At 39.8% G+C, this 12207-nt stretch overlaps 1 protein-coding gene across 4 annotated transcripts in view; it reads right to left on the bottom strand.

The window, feature by feature from the left end:
• Positions 1 to 12207, bottom strand: part of LOC126175264 (puromycin-sensitive aminopeptidase) — a 164266-nt gene that overhangs the window by 117515 nt on the left and 34544 nt on the right. For all 4 annotated transcript variants that reach the window (XM_049921908.1, XM_049921906.1, XM_049921909.1 and 1 more), the window contains exons 5-6: positions 4264 to 4412; positions 3779 to 3943 (exon numbers count right to left, since the gene is read on the bottom strand). In XM_049921908.1, the coding sequence (XP_049777865.1) occupies positions 3779 to 3943; positions 4264 to 4412 (314 nt within the window). The remainder of the gene's footprint in view (positions 1 to 3778; positions 3944 to 4263; positions 4413 to 12207) is intronic.

Below are 12207 nucleotides of genomic sequence, written 5' to 3'. Positions count from 1 at the left end.
GCCATGCACTTCACAGTGGTTTGAGGAGAGTAAGTGTAAATGTGTATACATTTTGTCAGGTTAACACATGTACACCAATTAGCAAACATTACAAAATATGTTTTACAAAGTACCAACTGAAAAATATGTATTTTTAACAAACTCATCTCTAAGCATTGACCTACACACAGTAAGGTTCTATTAGTTTTCTGTAAAATACCTTCCACTGACTGAAAAATACCTTCCACTGACTGAAAACTTCTCTATAAAATGGTTGAATTACATTCGTCATGCCACGTGGACTCTGAAGTAGCTCTACTTCCTTGTCAGGATGAACTTTAAATATAGCTCTTAAAACTTTTATGACCTGACCATGAACCTAGAAGGAGAAGAGATTTTTTTCTCGCAGAATGGAAGCAAAGCACGATGCACGAAAGATTTAACATTTTCATTTCCCATTATTCCCCTGACTTCGATGCGTCTGCCCCAAGATTACCTGAGTAGAACACTGTTCTTTTGACACATTGTCCATAGTGTCTGCTTGATTCTTGAAGAAATACATACAGTTTAGACAGAAATGAATCATCCAGACTAATTACAAGCATTATACTGTATGAACGTGTGAGTGTAGACATGGACTGTGCAGTTGCCTGAGTATGTTTTCCCCCTTTGAATGACAATGTGTTTTCAGCATGCATTTTTTTTAAGACCGGACTGATCTGAATTGTAAACGTAAGAGTCACTAAAAATTGCAATCTTATGTTTTGCATATGCAATAAGAACTTCAATCATTTTGGTTCGAATCACTTCACCCGAATCAAAATTTGTTATTTTTCTTGCCACAAGTTTATGTGATCTTTTGAAGTGATTAATCCAACTATCAAAAGCTGTAAATTCTTTAACCTATCACATTGGCAATACCTAATGCCTAGTCATGTAAAGTTGTAATGCTGGCTTTGGTAAATAGCTCAAAAAGTTGCACATTTAACTCCATTGCAATTTCCAGTTGACCCTTATGTCATCCAGTGACTTCATTTTTCCATCTATACAATTTATATAAGGCACTATCGCTCATACAATCTTCATGACTACAACTTTCTTCAGTTTCTTCGCTGTCTGTGGATTTACAATCTACAATAACAAATGTTTCTGTTGTTTCTAGCCATGTGTCTGCACTATTTACATGCACGTCCAGAAATTCAACTACCATTTCGCTCGTCACAGTCTTCATAGCAAGCAGCAAAACATTTACATGATTCACCATCACCTGCGAGGGGAGATTGAATGTTCAGCATAAAGTGGCTTATGCAGTATAGACGTAGATCTACAGAATATCTTTCCCAACTCGAACTAGTATCAGGATGATACTTTTTCAAAATACGTACCAGAAATTAAAAGAAAGTGCATCCCAAAGAATCAAACATTAATTTTCCTTTATTCCCAAAACCTTGTAGCAATATTAGTCTTTAGTGAATGCTGTGGTATGATAGCCGCATTTTCCAACCATGTGCGCAACGTTCACCATACCAACAGCTAGTGACTCGTGATTTCCAGAGGTGGCCAGTCTTCACTGCAAGCACTAAGCAAGAGAAACAGCTGATTTTGTGATTATGTTTGGGTGACTTCCAGTTCATGTAAGCAGCTACAATTTTGTGTGTGGGCCTTATTCACAGTTAACTAACAACAGTAAGAAAAACAATGGTAAAAAATTAATACATGTTTTGGCGGGACAAATCTGACCATTTCCTGGTGACTACCCCTGTACATACCCTAACAGGGGCAGCAGCATCCACAATATGGCCGAGCAAGGCATCTCGCATATTCACTTTTTTGTGCACTTCAGTCTTCATACAACCCAATATGCAAAAATCTAATGGTGTAAGGTCTGACAATATGGGTGGCCAATTAACTGTACAACCACAACCAATCCAGCGATTAGGGTAAGTGCATTTGAGATGCTTCCTGGCATGTCTGGTAAACATGGAGGAGCTCCATCATGCTAGCTCATGTGGTAAGAAGATTGTCCTCTAGTTGTTCAACAATGAATTTTCCATAGAATGTAAGTAATTCTGTCCCATCATTCGCTCTTCAGAAATGATTGCCTATTTGTATGTTACCGATCATGTTGCACCAAATATTAATTAAAAAATTAACTTCATAGTTGGTTTATACTGAAACGTGTGGCTTTTTCCTGCAAGCATTGATGATTACTATCTGTATCGTTAATTCCATTCTGTATAAACATGGCTTTGTCAGTGAACAGTATTAATGAAAGCAACTGATGATTTGTCATTTTAACAGTGACAAAATTCAAGTACTGTGGATTGTCGCCAATGTTAAGATTATGACATGCTGCACACGGAATAGGTACAAGTTTTTCACATGTAATGTTCAGAAAGTCACCATGTACTGTATAATGTAAAAGCATTTACCTGCACTAAAATGCCACTGGTAACTGGCCTCCATTGCATCTGGCTGAAAACTGGTTGTCAAAAGTCGGCTATTGTCAATGATGCAGTCTACATTGACATTACAGTTCAAACACTTTGCACTCAGATGTTTAATAACCTACTGTTTATGGCCGTATCGTGTCTCATTATCTTACATTATGCACAGACTATCTCTTAGCCAAATACTACACTAATTTGATGTTCTGTAATATACTAATGATTGTTCAAGTGCAATAGCCTGTTCTGACTAGGTCAACACAGCAAATCAGCAATAGCCAAACATCACCAGGTCTGTGGCCGATATATAAAGTTTCAGGAAACTCGTGTGCTTGCCTGACAGCCACAGATCCATTGATAATACATAAGAGAAGCCACTTAAATAATTCTGAGTCCAATGGATCATATACATTCGACAGCCAAGAGCCCCCAAAACTCGGGCTTAATGGTACGTCCAAGTGACCACAAGAGAACTAGCATGCAGTATCAATTCTTGCTGCAAAGGCTGCTCCAGTTACAAGCTAAAGAGTCACTGTTGCCTACCATTCACTACCTGAAATAGCGCAAGGAATATCCTACTGATCAACTGCTCCTTAAGAAATCAAACCCTGAATAAAAATTTACCCTAAATTATATACCTAAGAGAACTTAATTACTGTTGTCCTTTATGGTTATTCAGACTTTGTGAAGTTTCTAAAGTAGTCAATGTAACATTTAAAAGTGTTTTTATCTTTTGATTGCTGCCAAGCTAATCTGGAAAAGAGAGCTGGATGGATTCAAAGAAAGAAAATATTAACTGACATCATTTAAAAAGACACTTAGAAAGGAAGTTACAAATTATTTCTCAAAGACATGACCTGACTTTTCTCATATATATATGGAAAGGATAGAGTGCTACTCACCATACAGAGGATGCATGAAGTCGCAGACAGGCACCTTGAAAACAGACTGCTAAAATTTTGAGCTTTTGGCCAAGGACTTTCTTACCACAATTATTCACACTACCAAACACACACACACACACACACACACACACACACACACACACAGGCCATTGTCTACATGTGTATATATGGTATATCCTCTCGCATCTCTCTCACATGAACAGGAAAGAGAATTACACCTTTTTCAACGCACATTTCTCATACCAACTACTCACAGCCTGTCACTTAATTCTGCTTTACGAAATACAGCTTTACATACAGACCTACACTTCCTGAGCATTTTTCAAAAAGTCTGTTGACTGTATCAGTGAATCCAGAGCAGCAGTTGGGCGAGTTTAGCACTTACTGAGCAGCTTTGTTCAAGTACAGTTTAAATGCAAACTAGTGGCACTGGTTTCGAAATCTTACCTCAATCGGGTGGCTGTTCTTAAGACAATCCAGTTCCAATGCTCTAATGTAAGTATCAGTTACAAACTGCGTCCATATGTCATACTCAGGAAATAAATGTGCAACACAGAGAAATTCAACAAAGGATGCATATCCTTCATTCAGCCACAGATGTGTCCACCATTCCTAGAAAGGAAATATTCAAAAAGTAGAAATAATCAGCGAGAAATGAAAGGAGATTAGCAAAAACATAGTTGAAAGGAGATTAGCAAAAACATAGTTAAATCTTCAAATGAATGTGGAAGAAACAATGATTCGTTGCTTGAATTATTTCAAAATATTCTACTACAATAAAATGGAAAAACTAAATGTATGACAGTTCAATATAGAAGTACTATTTATTAGCTGCAAGATACAATAAAGGAAAAAAACAATCTTGGGAAGTTTTCAGGAGGCAGGACACTAACTGATAATATTTTAATTGAATCCATCTCATACATAATTACCATTGTCACAAGATTTCCAAACCACTGGTGTGCAAGTTCATGACCCACAACTAGAGCAATCCACTGTTTCCTCACAGCTGATGTATTCTCAGGATCAACAAGCAAACATGTCTCTCTATATGTCACTAATCCCCAATTCTCCATAGCCCCTGAAATAAAAAATTTTATTTAGCTTATAAATTTTGTGAATAATATATCTTTAATTTTATTGTAGCATCAACAACGTATACCCTGCACTACATTTAATTCAATTAATAATGTGGAAGCTCTGCAACATTCAACACACATTAAAATCTTAAGAGGATACAAAAATGAAGCTTCAGTCAAATTCAATAAGTGCTTACTATTCTCAGATACGAAAGGCAGCAGTTATAGATCTAAAACAACCAGAGTAAAATTTCATTCAGAATCACAGATCAGAATTGACACTATTAGAACAAATGAAAACGAAGTTGACATTGACATGCACCAGACAATTTCTGTCTGCATTACACCATAGTTTTTTTCTTCATTTTTCTTAGATTTTTATCCCCATTTCTCATGAGATTCACAAATCTCTTATGTATGTTAGGGCTGGTGTAGTCACCTTTCATGCCAACATGTCAACACCAGACTTTCTTTTCCAGATCAAACCAATCTACACAACCAGCACGGTTTCAGAAAGTATTGTTTCTGTGCACTGCAACAAACTCTTCATTCTCACGAAGTAACCAGTGCTATTGACAGAGGATCTGGTACTGTTTCTGTACTTCTAGATTTCCAATAGACTTTTGATACTGTTCCTCACAAGCAGCTTCTAATCAAATTGCTTGCATAAAATCTACGATTGGATTCATGGTTTCCTGTCAGGAAGGCCACAGTTTGAAGTAATTGATGGAAAGTTGTCGAGTAAAAGAAAAGTGATACTTCTCCATGGAAGTGATGTAGACCCTCTGCCATTTCTAATCTATGTAAGTGATATGGAAGACAATCTGAGCAGCCACCTTAGACTGTTTACACTCAATTCTGTCATTTACCATCTTGTAAAGCCATCAAAAAATCAAAACCAATTGCAAAATGATTTAGGCAAGATATCTGTATGGTGTAAAAAGGGGCAACTGACCACAAATAACCAGAAGTGTGAAGTCATTCACATGAGTAGTAAAAGGAATCCATTAAATTTCAGCTAGTTGATAAACATAAAAATATAAAGGCTGTCAATTCAGCTAAATATGTGGGAATTACAATTTCAAATAGCAAACTGGCACCATCACATACATAATATTATGTGGAAACCAAACCAAAGACTGTGAAAAAGAGAAATCAAGAGCTAGTACAGAAAGATTTAAGGTTTAAGTTTTAATTTTGCTGCATGCCATTTGAGAGCAAAACTATAGAGAAATAGACAAAGTGGTACAATGAACCCCCTGCAAGGCACTTAAGTGTGATTTTCAGAGTGGTCATGTAGATGAGATTGGACAAAAATATGGAAACATCAAAAACAAAACAAATTACCACACCTAATATGGTGTATGAAAACTGTTGCCATTCAAAACTGCTTCCAGTCATCTCAGAATGTGTCATGTATGGTTTTCAAGAGAATCTTACACCATTCTTCCTGCGAAATTGTGGTAAGTTGAGGTAATGTTGATGAAAATGGATGGTGATTGCACAAATTCTCTCCAAAGTAGACCACACTGGCTCACTAATAATGAGATCTGGTGACTGGTGAAGAGATGCTTCTGTTTACCCTCGTGCTCACAAAACCAATCCTGGATGTTGTGTGCTATGTGAACAGAGGAGGTGTTGTCTTGGAACATACCACCACCACTGATGAACAAACACTGTATCATTGGATGAACCTAATCGGGCAAAATGATCATGTAATCCTTCCTCGGCAGTAATGTGACCTTGCAGAGTAACCACGAGGCTATGGAATACCATAATACGGCTACCTAAATCATCACTGAATCCCCACCATGTTTCACTCTTCAGACTTAAACTGAAGTTTTTGGGGCGTATGGGCACTGAATGGCAAGGTTATTAGTGCCTGGACAGAATCTCTGCCAGAAGTTGGAAACAGTGAGAAACAACACTCATTCGACCAAATGACTTCCTTCCATTGGTCCACAGTCTACGTTTTATGACTTTAGCACCACATTTTTCAATTATGGGCATTTGCATCACTGACTAGAGGTTCTGGAATTCCAGCTCACCCTGAAATTCTCCGCTTATGGAGCTTCCTTATTGCCATTTTCGTGCTGACATGGTTCGCAAGTGTGACGTTCAGTTCTACAATGACTTTAGCAGCTGTCATCTCTTTTCATTAATCACTCCACAGACACTTTTGTCCGCAGTGTGACTTAGCGGATGGTGTTTTTCCACTTCACGCACTACAAATCTTTGATACGGTGTCTCTTAAAATACCAAACATTTTGGCTACCTTGTTCACAGAAGCATCCGCCATATGAGCACCAACAATTTGTCCACATTTGAATTATCTTAGCTCCAACATAATGCAACCACAACTACGCATAATACAATTACGACTACAACTGACACTCGCATGTGTTGAGGGCACTGCATGGGGGCCATTCATGGTCAAATTCAACAGTGCAACCCACAAGCTTAGCTTGCATATGACATAGGTTTTCAATTAACTTTGAATTATTTCAATTTTTTTAAGTATTAGAGGTGCGTAATATTAAAGTTACAGAGCCATCTTCTGTAACGAGATTCAGTTTATCATAAAAATATATGATAGAAGTTTCCACGAAAATATCCAGTCTACTTTTTGAATTATTAAAGAAAAACCCAGTTTTGTATCTAAATTTTGCAAAATTAATTAGATTAAAAATTTTGTTATTAAGCTACAAAGCCAAGATGATAGCACTATATTCATTGTATGTAATAATGAAGCTGTACCATGTTTCAAGATAATATTGCAAATTCTGAAAGAACAGAATTAAAACAGACAGCCCAGAAATGACCACCTACCGTCGGTTCCATTAGGAAAATTCAGGAGTTAAAAATTTAATAACTATCGGGCTAAGGATTGTACATAAAGCACAGAGAAGCATATGGAAAAACTGAGATCACTGCTAGTCTTCATCAACAATTTAAAAAATTTTGTAATCATAAAGGATGCTGACTGGCAACTGCTGCCAACACTAGAAGCAGTTTTGGAGCAAGTATTCCATTCGTCATCTGCACCGAGCACATACACTGACAAAAAGAAATCACAACATCAAAAAATAATTTCGGGAATACATTTGTCTAGGTAACATATTTAAGTGATTAACACTGCAAGATTTCAGGTTAGTGGTAAGTGTGAGACAAGCCATTGCAAACGTGAAATGCCGGTACATTAATAATGATGTAACTGACAGAATGTTAAATGCAAGGGTGCAAACATGCATGCATTGTGTTATACAGGTGCCAGATGTCAGTTTGTGGGATGGGGTTACATGACTGTTGCACTTGGTTGGTCAATACATGGATGGTTAAAGCTGGCTGTGGATGCCACTAGAGTTGTCTTTCAACCGTGTCACACCTATGTTTGCCTGGAGACAGATCTGGTGATCAAGCAGGCCAAGGCAACATGTCGACACTCTCTAGAGCGTATCGAGTTACAACAGTGGTATGGGGATGAGGATTATCCTGTGGGCAACACCCCTTGGAATGCTGTTTATGAGTGGGCAATTCAACAGGTCGAATCAACAGACTGACATACAAATTTGCAGTCAGGGTACATAGCATACCTACGAGAGTGCTTCTACTGCCATAAAAAAATCACACGCTCCTCAACTGGTAAATGGTAGTGGTTTGGGGTCAGGGGAATGCACACTACAAGGCTTCTGGCTCGGAGCTGTCCTCGGTAAACGATTTTTAACTGTGCTGTGTCACTGTGACATCAACTGCTGCTCAAATTCCTGCTGCAGGTGCAGTACAATGCGCCACCAAACGTGGTGGTCTCTCCTCACAGGAGTGCCACACATGGCCATCCAGAGTCCGGTCTTCTCGCAACTTTACATTCTCGTGACCATTACTGCCAGTAATTGTGTACAGTGACAACATTCCTGACAAGTCTTTCTGCACTACTGCAGAAGGAAAATCCAGCTTCTAATAGCCCTATTAGTCAACTTCATTCAAACTCAATGGGGTACTGATAATGGTGTCTTTGTCACCTAAAAGGTATTCTTGATTAACATCAACTCACCACATCCCATTAGCGTGTATTTCAAGCAAACATGATCTGCATCCTCATAGTGGCACTATTTGCGCCACTCTTATGGGGCTGGTGCGAAATTGGAATAGACATCTTTCAGAGTAGAAACGTGCAATCCAACTTTCATTTATCTTGCAGAATTCCTTCTCGGTGTTGCGATTTTTTTTTTTTCTGTCAGTATATAGGTAACAATGTGTCTGCACCTGAGAAGTCGTTTGATTGTTGCCTGTCAAATGGGAATGTACTATGCTCCACTGTGAATCTGGTCGTGTCCGCTTAAGCCTTGGACGGTGTTAATAATGGCAGACATTATTGTGTTTCAGTCCAAACGTATATTTTACATGTAACTGGTGAAACTGTGTAGAAGTGAACTTATTTGGATTAAGATTTTATCTGGAAAACCCATGCTTCATTCTTTGTGTTCTGTTTCATGACCAGCCTGCTATATTATGGAAAACTGCATGTCAAGTGTCCGAAATTATTCTTCACTTTTAAGGAAAGCAACTAACTTTTTGTAAATGGAAACAAACAGTAATATCATCTCTGAACTTTTTCAAGTGCTGATTATGACAGACAAGCTTTAATGATTTTCAAACTTATACTTGTGCATGTAAAAATTAATCATAACACACCGTTTCTTTAAACAACAGTAGACTTCCGTTTATCATCATGCTTCCTGGCTCCTTGGCATTATTCTTAGAGTGTTAGAACATTTTATTTCAGTTTAGGTAAGGTGAGAAGCTGCCCTGTGGAATGAAGATTATGGGCTCAAAATGGCTCTGAGCACTATGGGACTTAACATCTATGGTCATCAGTCCCCTAGAACTTAGAACTACTTAAACCTAACTAACCTAAGGACATCACACAACACCCAGTCATCACGAGGCAGAGAAAATCCCTGACCCCGCCGGGAATCGAACCAGGGAACCCGGGCGCGGGAAGCGATAACACTACCGCACGACTACGAGCTGCGGACGAAGATTATGGGCAGTATGTTCTCCATGACTTACTGTTTGTCCACCCAAACAGTTTTCTGACCATTGAAAAGGATGGAGTATCTAAAAATTACACATGACTACCAAACATTTCAAGTAACAAAATAGAACAAACACCCTTATTAATTATTACACACCATTCCACATACAGTGAAGGCTGTCACAAAAAATAAGAGAAAGGCAACCACTCGGCTACAGTAGGTTTATGCACTGAGCACAGAAACGCTTAACAGAAAACAAGCATTCACACTAACTTTGGAGCACTAGCCCATCAAGAACACACATTCAAACACACAACTATGCACACATACAAATTCACACTCCCATGCTCACAGCAAGGCTTGATTACTGAAAGCAGTTGCCTGAGCTTATGAGAGGTGGGGAGGGGACAGGTAAGGATGCAAAAAGGGCACAGCAAGAAAGAGCCACAGGTTTTCAGACAGATGACTCAGCAGCTGCACAAAACGATAAAGAGTACAGAGGACAGAGCAAAAAGAGATGCAGGGAGATATGCCTGTTTGGGAGGGAGGTGCGAGAAGTCAGAGCAATATCACAGAGGACAAGTGGTGTGGACAGGAGAGAGAATGAAAAAGGTAAGATGAGGCATTGGGAATAGATCAGCAGAGGTTTAGGTCAGGGGGATTGCAAGAGTGCAGGATGGGCTGGAAATACAATTCCCACGTGGGTGCTTTGGAGAAATTTGTTGGTTGGTTGGGGGAAGGAGACCAGACAGCGAGGTCATCGGTCTCATCAGATGAGGGAAGGACGGGGACGGAAGTCGGCCGTGCCCTTTGAAGGGAACCATCCCGGCATTTGCCTGGAGCGATTTTAGGGAAATCAAGGAAAACCTAAATCAGGATGGCCGGACGCGAGATTGAACCGTCGTCCTCCCGAATGCGAGTCCAGTGTCTAACCCCTGCGCCACCTCACTCGGTAGACATTTGTTCTGGAAGGGACTATCAAAATGTCCCACACAGTAAAGCGGCCGTTGAAGTCATTTGTGTCGCAGTGTGCTGCGAGTTTGGTAACTGATGGTCAAATTTGCAGTTTGCCACAGCTTGGCAGTGGCCATCCACGCAAGTAGATAGTTGGTTACTAGTCTTGCTCACATAGAATGCTGTGCAGTAATTGCAGCATAGCCATTATACAACATGGCTGCTTTCACGTATGGTCTTGCCTTTTATTGGGTAAGAAATGTCTGCGACAACTGCAGTATCATCTGATCACAAGGGAAAGACCAATGCGGTGCAAGACTGGAAGCATGAGAGCAAGACTGGAATATAGATGGAACCCAGATGAACGGTCTAAAGATGAGGAACAATGCTTTGCCTTTCTACCATATGCAGGCAACATGACAACAAAAATTGGGAGACTGCTAAAACAACACAAAATTGACACGGTCTACCGACCACCATCCAAGATAAGTGCCTTACTGGGGACAGTGAAAGACTGATTTGGCCTCAAGAACGCGGGCGTATATAATATTCCATGTGGTTGCAGCAAATCCTACATCGGTCACACGATCCGAACAGTCAAAGACCACTGCTAAGAACAACAATGCCACACGTGCCTAGGCCAGCCCAACAAATTGCACTGGCAGAACACTGCTTGGAAACAGGACACACCACAAAATACTAAGAGACCTAGATTCTGGCCCCTACTAGCTTTAGTGGGACAGCATCTTCAAAGGAGGCCATTGAAATTCACGTAACAGACAATCTCAAACTGATACACAGGCTTCCAACAGAGCAAGGCATAAAAACTCCATCAAGGAGTTACGCCTCAAGTGAACACACAAGACCCTTCCATGACAGCCGCTGCGGACACACCACAGGCTTTTGCATCTTCCACCACCCGGCGCGATGCAATCGCAGGTCAGCACAGGGAATCAAAGCCCGACTGATGGACATAAATAATGCTGACAATGAGCACACAAACCATTCCATCAGAACCACATGATGACGGAAAGGTTATTTGCCGAAATATCGTGGGACTTCAACAATCGTATCTGGCTGGACACCCGAGAGCCCTGGAAACATACCCTTAGCTGGCATCAATTCATATTTCCGACGTCTCAACCTATAGATAATGCCATAAGTGAGGCACTCTAAATGGTGAACAAAATGCTTGAAACACGCAACAGTAATTATAACTGACATCAGAGGCATCTCTATATAGGTACATCTATCACAGCATTCATGATTACTTTGAGGGGCATGTGATGGAGTGGCCTGCGGGAAACCAGAAAGTGATTAAACCTATCATGAAAGATTGGTCACAGAGGTCCAGTTGTGGACAAGTGATAGACTGCCTGCACAGTTTGATGGATGGGGATACTGACAGACAGGATTGTAGTGCACAATGGCACTCTTCTAGCAGTAGTTTCTGCAATCTCAAGAGCCTATCTTGAGAATAATGCCCTGTAGTGTGCTGAAACATATAAAGAAAGAGTGTGAAAGAAACAAGCTTATGAATGAAGCAGCACACCAAACTGCCTACATTCTGTTTAAAGATAGATTTTCAGTAACTAGAAATGCTATATCTAATCCACGGAACATAATCACAGCTATAAAAACGACCTGCAGACACCTTGGACTACAAATAATTGAGAAACTTAGTTACAGTGATCACTTACCATTAGTAATGGATATGGGTAATAAAACAATGCACAAGATAATGGGCACAGAAACCACACTCTCAAGCTACCACCAACTGCCATAATCCATAATAACAGTCATAATC

This window comes from Schistocerca cancellata, chromosome 3 (genome assembly GCF_023864275.1).
Source record: "Schistocerca cancellata isolate TAMUIC-IGC-003103 chromosome 3, iqSchCanc2.1, whole genome shotgun sequence".
NCBI classification, from domain to species: Eukaryota; Metazoa; Arthropoda; class Insecta; order Orthoptera; family Acrididae; genus Schistocerca; species Schistocerca cancellata.
This window is presented reverse-complemented; position numbering and strand designations above follow the sequence as displayed.